General features: G+C 41.0%; 1 protein-coding gene across 1 annotated transcript in view; it reads right to left on the reverse strand.

The window, feature by feature from the left end:
- The window catches only part of LOC120029580 (calcium-activated potassium channel subunit alpha-1-like), a 108,848-nt gene that overhangs the window by 30,851 nt on the left and 63,428 nt on the right, over positions 1-14,569 (reverse strand). Inside the window, exon 17 of the mRNA XM_038974855.1 lies at positions 9,393-9,486. Within this exon, the coding sequence (XP_038830783.1) occupies positions 9,393-9,486 (94 nt within the window). The remainder of the gene's footprint in view (positions 1-9,392; positions 9,487-14,569) is intronic.

Raw genomic sequence — 14,569 nt, forward strand, 5'->3', positions numbered from 1 at the left:
TCCTTACAGCTTCTGACGGTATGCTCCTCACGGTAAAGACTTAACAGGCCGCACTTAATATTTCATCGATTTGCCCAATCATATTTTCTTTCTAAACTGAAGGCTATTCATGTTTAACCAGCCAAGCGTTGTGTGTGTATGTCAGAACCAAATAAACAATGTTACTAATTACTGAGAGAGGTTATGAGCATCTGAGCTTGATGCTATCGTACACTGACCACTGAAGTGGTCACCGAACAAGGGTACCTATCTGTGGTTGTAGTGTGGTCTGACGCTAAAACAGAGATGAGATTTTGAAAACAGTTGTAATATTAATATTGTGGTGGCAGATAGGGTAGAGGAAAGGCCTCTCATTTCACATGGGGCCAATCTTAAAGCTCATTGTATATGGGATTAATAATTAGGATATAACGCCCAATCACCAAGTGCTACAGGCCTAGAAAAAAAGCATGCCTTTTACCATATTTAACTTTGAAAATAAATATTGGAATAATCTAGTTTTAGTTCCGTACATCGTCACTAGCTCTTGTTACAACATGGATTTGTCAAATTAGTGAAGATTAAACTCTGAAATATGGACAGGAAACATCTGCCTTCATCCCTAGACCTTTAAATACTTCATATATTTTATTAGTTAAGAGCACTGTACCTTTGCTCTGTATGGACATTAGAAGAATGTCACCCCTAAGTAAGGTTTTAAGTATGACGGTGTCAGCTGAAACTGCAATCCCTCAGGCTACATGAGACAGGAGAGCTAAAATGTCTGTGTCTGTGGGGATTTACCCCAAGGCTATAGCCATAATGTCCTCCCTCTCAGGAAGGTAGTTGGATAACGCAGGCAAACGTCTTCTTTAAAATGCTTTCTACCTCCCAACCTCCAATCTGTCAGGAGAACTCAATTCCACATTCAAAATGACCTGGATATGTGAGAGACACAGAAAGGTTGTGTTTAAATGGGCCTAGCTGAGGTAAATGTTGTGTTAAAATTGGGGCTAGCTGAGGTAAATGTTGTGTTTAAAATGGGGCTAGCTGAGGTAAATGTTGTGTTAAAATTGGGCTAGCTGAGGTAAATGGTGTGTATAAATGGGGCTAGCTGAGGCAATTGTTGTGTTTAAATGGGGCTAGCTGAGGTAAATGTTGTGTTAAAATGGGGCTAGCTGAGGTAAATGTTGCGTTAAAATGAGGTTAGCTGAGGTAATTGTTGTGTTTAAATGGGGCTAGCTGAGGTAAAGGGTAAAGCTTTGGTTGTAATCATACATCGTGCATTACTTGAAAATGTGAAGAGACACTACATGATCAAAAGTATGTGGATACCTGCTCGTCGAACAGCTCATTCCAGAATAATGGGAATTAATATGGAGTTGGTCCCCCTTTGCTGCTATAACAGCCTCCACTCTTCTGGGAAGGCTTTTAACTAGATGTTTCAACATTGCTGCGGGGACAGCCACAAGAGCATTAGTGAGGTCAGGCACTGATGTTGGGCGATTAGGCCTGGCTCTCAGTCGGCGTTCCAATTCATCCCAAAGGTTTTTCGATGAGGTTGAGCTCTGTGCAGAGCCCTGACTATGCGCAAGTTCTTTCACACCAATCTCAACAAACCATTTCTGTATGGACTTTGTGCATGGGGGCATTGTCATGCTGAAACCGGAAAGGGCCAAACTGTTGCCACAAAGTTGGAGCACAGAATTGTCTAGAATGTCATTGTATGCTGTAGCATTAAGATTTCCCTTCACTGGAACTAAGGGGCCTAACCCAAACCTTGAAAAACAGCCCCAGACCATTATTCCTCCTCCACCAAACTTTATAGTTGGCACTATGCATTCAGGCAGGGAGCGTTCTCCTGGCATCCGCCGAACCCAGATTTGTCCGTCGGACTGCCAGATAGTGAGGCGTGATTCATCACCCCAGAGAATGCGTTTCCACTGCTCTACACCACTTCAGCCGATGCTTGGCATTGCGCATGGGGATCTTAGGCTTGTGTGCGTGTGGCTGCTCAGCCATGGAAATCTATTTCATGAAGCTCCCGACGAACAGTCAATGTTACTTCCAGAGGCAGTTTGAAACTTGGTAGTGAGTGTTGCAACCAAGGACAGCCGTTAGACGTTTCCACTTCACAATAACAGCACTTGACCGGGGCAGCTCTAGCAGGGCAGAAATTTGACGAACTGACTTGTTGGAAAGATGGCATCCTATGACAGTGCCACGTTGAAAGTCACTGAGCTCTTCAGTAAGGCCATTCTACTGCCAACTTTTGTCTATGGAGACTGCATGGCTGTGTGCTCGATTTTATACACCTGTTAGCAACAGGTGTGGCTGAAATAGCCAAATCCTCTATTCTGAAGGGGTGTCCACATACGTTTGTATATATAGTGTATGTTAAACATTTATTTTCGTAATAAGGCTTGCTTCCCGCTTATGACTAGAAAGAAGCTTGTTCAGGCCACTTTTCTCTCTGTAATTGATCATGGTGACTTGTTGTACATGCATGCAACCTCTGTCTTACAGAGACTGGACTCTATTTATCATGCATCCATGCGCTTTATTACAAATGCCAAGTCTCTCACCCACCATTGCACATTGTACCAAATGGTAGGTTGGACGTCACTTTATATGCGCAGAAAGATACATTTGTATGTGTTCATCTACAAAGCCCCTCTGTAGTCTGGTCTCCTTCACCACCAGCAGTTACCATACCCGGTCTGCTAGGTGGTTGCTACTTAAAGTCCCCGGGACATTTACAGTATTAGACATGACTGCCTTCTCGTCTTGAGCCTCAGAAACATGGAATAGTCTACAATCCCTGCTTCATCTAGATGTGTTAGTGTCACTGAATGAATTTAAAATATTGACGGGAGACTCTGTTGCAGAAGAGTGTAAATACTTTTTTTTAGGCTGGATCATGTTGTTGTATGTTTTAATTCTGTAATGTATTGATTGTTGCTGCCTTCTTGGCCAGGTCTCCCTTGAAAAAGAGACTCTGGGTGTCATTGGGCTTTTCCTGGTTAAATAAAGGTTAAATACATTTTTACAAATACATTTTAGGATAATACATTTCACGAAATTGGCCTAGTGCTCACAATGGTTGATCATCACAAAGAACCACTTTCATTGGCTTATCAACATTTATTTTAGCAATTGGTCCAGTAGTTGCCTTCACTGTAAAACTTTCCCTTGTAAATTCACAGCATTATACTGGCAGCAAAGTCGCCAGGTAAATACTGTAATTTTGCTTTACAGCAGGGATGCTGTATCATGTTTTATACTAAGCAAAACAGTTCTGTATTATACAACTCTGCTGCCAGTATAATCCTATAAATTTACACTTCAGTATGTTACCGTGATCAGTTTTACGATACCACTACACTTACTGTAATCTATTTTCTGTAATTGCAATTAATTAATTAATGTATGAATTAATTAAATTAATTGAGGGGAGGCGGAGTTTGTATGTTACTGTAATTGCAAGGGATTACAGCAGGTTGACTTCTAGGTAATGTGTTTACATATTACAACATATCAAATATATATTAACATTTGGCTTTAATATCTCTTCAAGAGGCCTCAATACTCAAATAAAAAATCAGAAGCTGGAGCACCTTTATTTGACCAATCAAGAGCAAATAGTTATTTACAACGCCGGCCTGACGTAGTGTTCTTTATGATCGGTAGGAAGGTGAGAGGAAGAGCAGAAGAACAGGTGTTAATATAAGAGTGAAAACATTTAGTGATTTTACACCCCCCGGTACATATTTCATTACCAGCACGTTTCATCACTCACTCAGTGGAGGCCTGTCACTTCAATCTGCGCTCCCCGCCATTACTGGTGAGTGAGGCACAGACTATGTCTGCCAAGATAGCTATCTCTCACAGTCTCAGACACAGTGAGTCCCAAATGGAACTCGATTCGCTATATAGTGCATTACCTTTTGACCAGGGCCCACCTGGTCTTTAGTAGTGCACTATGTAGGGAATATGGTGCCATTTGGGACGTAGTCACTGTCAACCTACACCGCCGCTCGCCTCAGCTGCACTGTTCCCGACATGACGTGTGTCACGATGCGGACGAGTGCGAGCTAACGCTGTGTGACTTTGTCTTATGACCCATGAGGGCTCTGTGGAAATAGAGTTCGTCTCAGCCAGGAGGAAATCACCAAGGAGGGGGTAGATGTGACTTGTTACTTCAGTGACACGTCACATTCTCTCTCTGCCGTCATCAGGAGATGGCTATATCGCCATGTCCGTCGTTTCTCAAATAGCACCCTATTCCCTACTTTTGATCAAAACCAAGTGCACTATGTAGGAAAGAGGGTTCCATTTGGGACACAATCCTATATCTAATATCTCTACAGCTGATTCTACTGACTCTACTTCCAGGGATAACTTCTATAGTTTTTGACTTCAGAAAGGTGTTTCTAAAGTGTGTTTTAACTTTGTTTTACCAGGAGGCAGGTAGCCTAGCGGTTAGAGCGTTAGGCCAGTAACTGAAAGGTCGCTGGTTTCAATACCCCAACCGACAAGGTGAAAAATCTGTTGATGTGCCCTTGAGCAAGGCACTTAACCTTAATTTACTCCAGGGGCAGCGTGCTACTATGGCTGACCCTGTAAAACAACACATTTCACTGCACCCATCTGGTGTATGTGACAATACAGCTTCTTTTTTTTCTTAAAAAAAAAATATTATTGCTTTCATCAACACGTACTGTAGGCTATGTGTTTCATTATTTTCACTATGTAGATTGAGTGGATTGAAATTGTTATGAATGACATGGGTTTCAGATCCATCCACAATTTTTTTTTTTAAACTAGTTTTTATTTAATTTAAATTCTAATTAGTAAATATTTATCCTGACTAGCTACTGTACATTGTAGACTTATCACTGTGATGGATGAATTTTAGATTCACTTTCAACATGAAAGGTAAAACATCAGTAGCATATAAAATCCATGCATTTTAGAACATAGGAGTTGACAGCTCAACTGAGTGGAAACTCTGCTAGAAGCTGGGCCTTTTAAAAGGGCTCTTCCAGCATTCCCTTTAGTAAGAGCACTGTAGCTCCTAGCTGTGAATGAGCATTCACTCCCTCCCGCTCCGCTCCAGCAGGCAATGGAATCAGGCAACGGCTTTGAAAATCCCCCCCCCATCATACAAACTGACAAAGGCATGCTTTTCAAAAACCCACAGCCAATCTGTTGATCATTACTTATTTACAAGGGCCGTGGGGCCCCCAGGTCCTGGAGAAAACACATGGTATACGTGACCAGATGTTTTTCCTATCAGCTTGTAGAAATAAAGTATCCCTTAGGCTACTGCAAACAATTGCTTCTTCGAGTTCACAGTGCAGGCAGCCAGGCAGCCAGACAGCCAGACAGCCAGGCAGCCAGACAGCCAGGCAGCCAGACGATGCATCGTGTAGCACCTTAGTATTTCATGAAAGATTAGGTCAGTATACAGTACTAGATCAGATCCACCTGTATACTGTACTAAATCAGATCCACCTGTTTACAGTACTAAATCAGATCCACCTGTTTACAGTACTAAATCAGATCAGTATACAGTATTAGATCAGATCAGTATACAGTATTAGATCAGATCAGTATACTGTATTAGATCAGATCAGTATACTGTACTAAATCAGATCCACCTGTTTACAGTACTAGATCAGATCAGTATACAGTATTAGATCAGATCAGTATACAGTATTAGATCAGATCAGTATACAGTATTAGATCAGATCAGTATACAGTACTAGATCAGATCAGTATACAGTATTAGATCAGATCAGTATACAGTATTAGATCAGATCAGTATACAGTATTAGATCAGATCAGTATACAGTACTAGATCAGATCAGTATACAGTATTAGATCAGATCAGTATACAGTACTAGACAGATCAGTATACAGTACTAGATCAGATCAGTATACAGTATTAGATCAGATCAGTATACAGTATTAGATCAGATCCACCTGTATACAGTACTAGATCAGATCAGTATACAGTACTAGACAGATCAGTATACAGTATTAGATCAGATCAGTATACAGTATTAGATCAGATCCACCTGTATACAGTACTAGATCAGATCAGTATACAGTACTAGACAGATCAGTATACAGTATTAGATCAGGTCAGTATACAGTACTAGATCAGATCCACCTGTATACAGTATTAGATCAGATCAGTATACAGTACTAGATCAGATCGGTATACAGTATTAGATCAGATCAGTATACAGTATTAGATCAGATCAGTATACAGTACTAGATCAGATCCACCTGTATACAGTATTAGATCAGATCAGTATACAGTACTAGATCAGATCGGTATACAGTATTAGATCAGATCAGTATACAGTATTAGATCAGATCAGTATACAGTACTAGATCAGATCAGTATACAGTACTAGATCAGATCAGTATACAGTACTAGATCAGATCAGTATACAGTACTAGATCAGATCGGTATACAGTATTAGATCAGATCAGTATACAGTACTAGATCAGATCAGTATACAGTACTAGATCAGATCAGTATACAGTACTAGATCAGATCAGTATACAGTATTAGATCAGATAAGTATACAGTACTAGATCAGATCAGTATACAGTACTAGATCAGATCAGTATACAGTATTAGATCAGATAAGTATACAGTATTAGATCAGATCAGTTCAGTATACAGTACTAGATCAGATCGGTATACAGTATTAGATCAGATCAGTATACAGTATTAGATCAGATCAGTATACAGTACTAGATCAGATCCACCTGTATACAGTATTAGATCAGATCGGTATACAGTACTAGATCAGATCGGTATACAGTATTAGATCAGATCAGTATACAGTATTAGATCAGATCAGTATACAGTACTAGATCAGATCAGTATACAGTACTAGATCAGATCAGTATACAGTACTAGATCAGATCAGTATACAGTACTAGATCAGATCGGTATACAGTATTAGATCAGATCAGTATACAGTACTAGATCAGATCAGTATACAGTACTAGATCAGATCAGTATACAGTACTAGATCAGATCAGTATACAGTATTAGATCAGATAAGTATACAGTACTAGATCAGATCAGTATACAGTACTAGATCAGATCAGTATACAGTATTAGATCAGATAAGTATACAGTATTAGATCAGATCAGTATACTGTATTAGATCAGATCAGTATACAGTATTAGATTAGGTCCACCTGTATAACCAGCAGTATTTGCATGGCTAACAGTGGAGTATGATAGGATAGGATGAACTTTAATGTCCAGAGGGTAAAAATTGTCTTAGACACGCAGTGCCGCTGTATACAAAATAAATACATACACACTGTGGTGCGTTAGCGTTCGTTTAGCTAAGGGCTATAACATGAAAAGGCCTTAGTCTGAATAACATTAAAATATCCCCAGAGCTTCCACCAGCTTCCCAGGAGCCAGGGAAACCTCCGAAAGCGCTACTGTACAGCTCTGACAACACTTTGAAGCAAATCAGAAGAGGCCAAATGCCTCCAAATAAATATTACCAGTCAAACAGATCAAAGAAAACATGCATAAATTATGTGGCAAACAGAGGCACGGTTTAGTTTCTGCACAAAAGATGATTTCCTCATGTAAGCAGGTGAGCAAATGTTTGTTGGTAACTGTAAGATGTAGTACTACTATAACTAGCTTGGAGGTACCTTCAATTAACAACTTGCTTTTACACAAACTATATACAATAGCAATGTACATTGGAATTCAATCATATTTTATGCAGAGAGGTTTGCAGTTGTTCCATACTCTGCCGTGTGACTTCCCTCTGACCTGGTTCTTCTATTACCTTTCCCCTTGAATGATAATGTCACGCCCTGACCTTAGAGATCCTTATTATTCTCTATGTTTGGTTAGGTCAGGGTGTGACTCGGGTGGGAAATTCTATGTCTTCTGTTTCTTTGTTTTTGGCCCGAGTGTGGTTCCCAATCAGAGGCAGCTGTCTATCGTTGTCTCTGATTGGGGATCATACTTAGGCAGCCCTTTTTCCAACCATTAGGTTGTGGGATCTTGTTTTCTGTTTAGTGTCTTAGCCTGACAGAACTGTGGGCTTTCGTTTTCGCTTTTGTTATTTTGTTTGAGTGTTTTTTTTAATAAAAGAATCATGAACACTTTCTACACTGCGCTTTGGTCTACTTTTCCTACCACCAACGAGAGCCGTTACAGATAATGGTTCTTCTATTCCTTCTAATGGCCTCGTGTGTTGAATAGCAGTTCCTATCACCCGTCAAAATCAATAAACACTCAATTAATTCCATGGGACAAGATAAAAGCAAGGTAGCATTTGATTTTCAGTTTGGATGGCGATGAGCTATATCACCCGTGGTCTTATGAACCAAAAATAGAACTCAAAGGGATCGCTACAATAGAGTTGCCCGGGGCGATAGAACCACAGGAGTCTCTCTGATTGGTTGGTGCTGTCATTAGTGTCACTGCTGTTTAAAGGTCCAGTACATGTGGATGGGACTGGGAGGGGTGACAGTTGAGGCCTTAAAGCTAGAGTATTACTCAAACCACTTCTCATGGTCGGTCTGTCTCTCTCATGAAATAAATATTGAAGCTTATGTCTTGTCTTTAACAGCTGACAAATTGACAGAGTAGAAATGTTTCAGCTTTAGAGAGTTCTCTGTCTCGCTCTTGTTCTTATTCTGTGTAATATGTATCATCACGGTTGTTACGACTATAACTTGTGACTGAATTCAGGAAGGTGAGCAAGTGTCAAATTTTGCAGACTTGGCTTTAAGAAAAATAAGTGAAGCTTGTATACATACATACTGTGGTGCGTTAGCGTCCGGTTCAGCTACAACATGAAAAGGTCTTAGTCTGATTAAATCAAAATGGTATATCATACACTGCAGTTGGGGGAAACATGGGAAAGTTCTGCATCTTGTAAATTTGATAAACTTGTTCTCCCAGGAGAAAAAAATCACTTGAGTCAGCGTCGTTCAAACCCTCTTAAGCCTTAGCCCCACTCATCTCCTTAAGAATAAACAAACGAGTCAGCATGGTATCGTCCTCCAGGAAGTAGTGTCTCTATTATCCCCCTCCATTATCTCAGCCAATCAGGGATCCTGCCTTTCTCCCTACATAGCTCAGTGCTTTCTCCTTGGCTAAACTAGGCTCATAATATATATTTTTAAATCATACAGTATTAACTAATCCCAGACCAGTCTGTAATCAATGCATACGAAAGTTTCCATGTTCAAGAAGGCATTTCTGCCCAAAAAAAATTAACGGCCCTACTGTGAAGTAGAAAAGAGCGCCAAACGCCTACAATCCTGAATCCGGTCACATATAAAGAAACACTAACGGAACAGTACTGATAGATAGTGCTCTCTTAAAGCTGTTGTCTTACCTCATCATTTTTGGTGAACTGTTGGGTGAGTTCCTTGTGTTTCCATTGCCTTGTTTCTTTTTAGGCGAAACAGCTGACTGCTGCTCCTCTTCCACTGCAATAACAGGTGAGAGTGGGAGGAGCCAAGGAATGGCTAGGTGAGATCACATACAGTAAGTCTTATACATTTACTGTAAGTTAGTACACCCAAGACAACACAGCACAATCGGTTCAAAAGTCAGAGAAGCTCCCAAAGCAAAAGAGGCAAGACAGGTTAGAATCAGGAACAGGAGACCACAGGGTGGGGAAGGGGTAAGGACGGGACGGATGTAATGCATGATACAGTAGTACGACCTGACAAATCCCCCAAATGCAACTCAATAAAAATGCATGTGAACATCGTCTGCGTTAGTGTAAACATAATGATGCAACATGCTGCAGTGCCATCACCATCATGCTTCTCATTTAATATACCATTGACTTACTGTAAATCTGACTTATTGAATCTCTTACAGTATCCTACATACTGTGCGTATAATATTATATGACAACAACACTGTATCTATTTTATTAGGCAAGTCATTTAAGAACAAATTCTTATTTACAATGACGGCCTAGGAACAGTGGGTTAACTGCCTTGTTCAGGGGCAGAACAACAGATTCTTTTTACCATGTCAACTCGGGAATTCGATCTAGCAACCTTTCGGTTACTGGCCCAACGCTCTAACCACTAGGCTACCTGCCGCCCCAGTATTGTAACATCACACTAAAAACCAAGCCCACATTTTAATGACATTTACAAATTATACTTATATCTCTTTTTCGTTTCTAGCTTGATACTGTATATATCTGTTCAAATTTTGTATATAAATTGTAATCATCCTCAATGGCCATTTCTGAATCATTCTAGTTTAAAAATGCACAATGAAATCAACCCTTTGGAATAAGTATCATTGGGAGTGTGTGACCGACTGTGACACATGCATTAACCCCAGTATGTATGCTAATTCAGTAAACATATGTCCATGTCCTATTAAATCATTACAATAGAAACTTAAAGGAACTGCCCAGGGAAAATCACTTGTAAAAGTTCATTCTCTGTTAACTTATATGCAAATAATGTTGTTGACTCTTTAAGTGTATTTGTGGCCAAAGCATGAATAGGAGATAAAAAACACTTCAATAACCCCATGTCAAACTTGTATCTCAAAAAGGCATGCTATTTCCTCATAGAACATGATGTCATCTCTCTGAGGTGGATGAGCTGGCCAATCAACTGTCTAGAGGAAGATGAGCTCGATAATCAGCACTCTACTCACATGAATATTTTTTATGACAGCTATAGGCCCACACCATTCTGTTGTTGGGGTACGCCCACACCATTCCAACACAGAAAAGCTTCTTTTAACATACCAGATTAACCATTTTTGGAAGGAAAACTATTTTATAGGTCATATTTCATAGAAATCTGAGAACACTGGGCAGTTACTTTAAGATGCTTCTACTGCTGGCTATGCAAATCTCTCAGAACGTTCATCTAATTAAGATAATAAAGCATAAATATCACAGAGACGACATCATAAATATGGGCCCTTTGTTCCAAAGTCTGAATGCATCGGAGATGGCTGGTCTTTAGTTTCCTCTCTCTTCTCGGGGCCTAATGACACTGACTGCCAATGCCCTTGGCTCGTGTAATTAGCTTGGTCTGAGTGCCACTGTGATTTATTCACAGCTCAGCAGCCCCTTGGACATTGTCTTTACCACTACATGAAACTACACCGACCCAGGGCTCTTCTCTTCGCGAAAAAAAAAAAAAAAAGAACGACAAGTTTCGCCCGCCAGTGAAAATGAATCAGGCAAATTCTTTACGCTAGCTGATATCACATTTCTACACGTGAAGAGAAAGCCGCTCCTCAGTGCCAGTTGAGTGAAAATGAAAATGAAATAAAAACAGCAAGTTGACATCTAAAAACAACAAGATGACTGCTATGGTGTGTGGTCATCCACACCCCCTCCCAAAATGGCTGCTGTGCCATTTTTTCCCCCTTGCATTACTTGACATAGATCCAGAAAAACTAGATGTGTAAATCTAGTAAGTCCAGAACTGGCATAGATCTTTAATACACGACTAACCATGTTAGCACCCGTGTTGAGTTCTAACGAGCTAGATATACAAAACCAGGACTCTGTTCCAAATGGCACCCTGTTCCCTAGCACCCTGTTCCCTAGCACCATGTTCCCTATAGACCAGGTCCCATAGTAGTGCACTAGGGAACAGGGTGCCATTTGGGATACAAACAGACCAAATCAATAGAAACAGATAAGTGGTTTTATATTATGTTTCAGACTGTCAACACGACACAATGTGTTTCAACCCGACCTTCCTGTAAAAAAGGAAACTAGAATGTAACTCATACATTAAAATGAATAACGTGAAATATCCTGGTCCAGGCGTCCCTGGTCTAAGGCACTGCATCACAGTGTTAGCTGTGCCACTAGAGATTCTTGGTTCGAGTCCAGGCTCTGTCTCAGCCGGCCGCGACCGGGAGACCCATGGTGGCGACGCACAATTGGCCCAGCGTTGTCCGGGTTAGGGGTGGGTTTGGCCGCACATTGCACACGAGCGACTCCTGTGGTGGGCCGGGCGCAGTGCACGCTGACACAGTCGCCAGGTGTACGGTGTTTCCTCCGACACTGGTGCGGCTGGCTTCTTGGTTAAGTGGGCATTGTGTCAAGAAGCAGTGCGGCTTGGTTGGGTTGTGCTTCGGAGGACGCACGGCTTTTGACTTTCGCCTCTCCTGAGTACGTACGGGAGTTGCAGCGATGAGACAAGATTGTAACTACCAATTGGATACCATGAAATTGGGGAGAAAAAGGGGTAGTAAGCAACAACAAAAAAATTACAAAAAAATATCCTGGGCTAACCTCCAATCGCTGGGCTGTTTATCTATGACAGTAGTGAAGCAACGGTGGAGTGGCTGGAGATTCCTCAGTCAGTGTGTTCAATATTTAGTAGTTCCCAGCTGACAGCTGCACACACTGGGTCATTAGCAAGGAATGTTACACATGCAACCACTCCACCCCAGCAGTACAGCCTCTGCCTCAGTCACAAACACATGCGTTGTGTCGAGCAGGGCGTCGTAAAGCCTAGCCACACAAGACCTCAAGGGGGCTTACAACCCCAGTGCTCCACTCCAGCCTAGCAGCAGCCTCAGTCACCGAAGTGTTGTGATGTTAGCTAGTATCATTGAGCCGCACAGAGGTTCAACCCGAGGGGGCTTGCATCCACTCCACTTAGCTACAGTCTAAAACACAACACGTTGTGTTGTTATCTAGTGGTGAGCAGGGGCCAAACTAGCCATGGCACCACACGTAGGGTTCTCACATGTACAGTGTCTCATATTGAGCAGGGTGGTATTACTGGAGTGACTGGGCTGGTATCTGTATTTAACTAGCAGCCTGCTGGCATCCTCTGCTGCCTACCCCCCTGGACCAGCTCTCGGGAGCCTCGGAGGCTATACATTAACACTGAGGGCCTGGAAGACTGCAGGCTTCCTTTACGGTTGTTGACTAGAGGAATTGACCCAGACATGGGCAATACTACTCCACTGTTGCTGCTTTACGGTGGGCTGGATTGGTCATGGAGTTGTGGTTTAATTATTGTTTATCTTCATTTAATTAGCCAAGTTAGTTAAGAACTAATTCTTATTTAGAATGATGGCCAGCCCCGGGCCAAACCCTAACCCGGATGACGCTGGGCCAATTGTGCGCCGCCCTATGGGACTCCCAATCATGGCCGGTTGTGATACAGCCTGGAATCGAACCAGGGTCTGTAGTGACGCCTCTAGCACTGAGATGCAGTGCCTTAGACCGCTGCGGCACTCGGGAGCCCTGAATAGACTGGTTCTGATAGGTTGACCTTTTGATAAAGGGGTCGTCTTTAACCGTCGGATAGAGAAGAATGAAAATCAGCACTAGAGAAGAACCATAGATTATTTACATGTCTATACTGTCTGTAAATTAGGTGCTGTGGGGTTGAATTCAACTGACTTTATAATGGACCGAATATCAGTGGGAATTTTATTTTACAGACGTGTCATTCACCATTATTTTAAGTTGGGGATCATTCTTTATGGCATAAAAATATGAATAGTTCAATAATTAAGAAACTCATTGTTATTAAACACCACTTAACGACTAGAAGTAGACTCTTAAAATGAAAATGTTAGATATGACATTTACTTTGATATTCATAATAAACATGAATTAATCAACAGCAGGGCTTTCAGGTGCTATTTTGATTGTTCTACTATTCTACTATGAGAATAATCACATGACAACAGACATTTACAACCGACATCTGAAAGGGATGAACTTAACATATTTTATCACAACAAATCTAATAAATTGAAACTATTTGAATCCCTAATCAAAGCTGCAAAATACATGTGTTTATTTAGTTTTGACTTATCTAGTTTCCTAGTGTTAAAAAGAGACATTTTATTTTATTTATTATGACTAAAAATCTAACAATACCCTCAGGAAGGAAAAAAATAATCTTTCCACTTCTCCCAAAGCTAGCTGGGATCAGAAGCCAATTTGTATAGAGATGATTATTTAAACGGTCAGCTGTCTAATACATTACCGTTCTGGCCCTAAATCTCCTGCACTCATCTGTCCCACGTCAAACACACACAGCTTTACAGCAGGGACAACACATTGTGGCAGATGTCCTGACTTTCTAAGACCCTCTACTCTAGATGGTCTATAGTAACGTTGTCTCGTCATCCACTACTTGGAATGAATTGTGAAAATCGTAGAGAACTGTACTATCCATACCCCTCCTAAATAACGCTCAATAATTATGTTTTATCATTGTCAATCTAAAAAAATAATTTCTAAACAAGTTAATTGTGTGATCCAATAGCTTATTCATGTGATTGGTTTTGGTAGCCATTTGATTGGTTTTGGTAGCCGTTTGATTGGTTTTGATAGCCGTTTGATTGGTTTTGATACCAGTTTGATTGGTTTTGATACCAGTTTGATTGGTTTTGATACCCGTTTGATTGGTTTTGATACCCGTTTGATTGGTTTTGGTAGCCGTTTGATTGGCTTTGATAGCCGTTTGATTGGTTTTGATACCCGTTTGATTGGTTTTGGTAGCCGTTTGATTGGTTTTGGTAGCCGTTTGATTGGTT

The sequence above is a fragment of the Salvelinus namaycush genome, chromosome 35 (assembly GCF_016432855.1).
Source record: "Salvelinus namaycush isolate Seneca chromosome 35, SaNama_1.0, whole genome shotgun sequence".
Taxonomy (NCBI): Eukaryota; Metazoa; Chordata; class Actinopteri; order Salmoniformes; family Salmonidae; genus Salvelinus; species Salvelinus namaycush.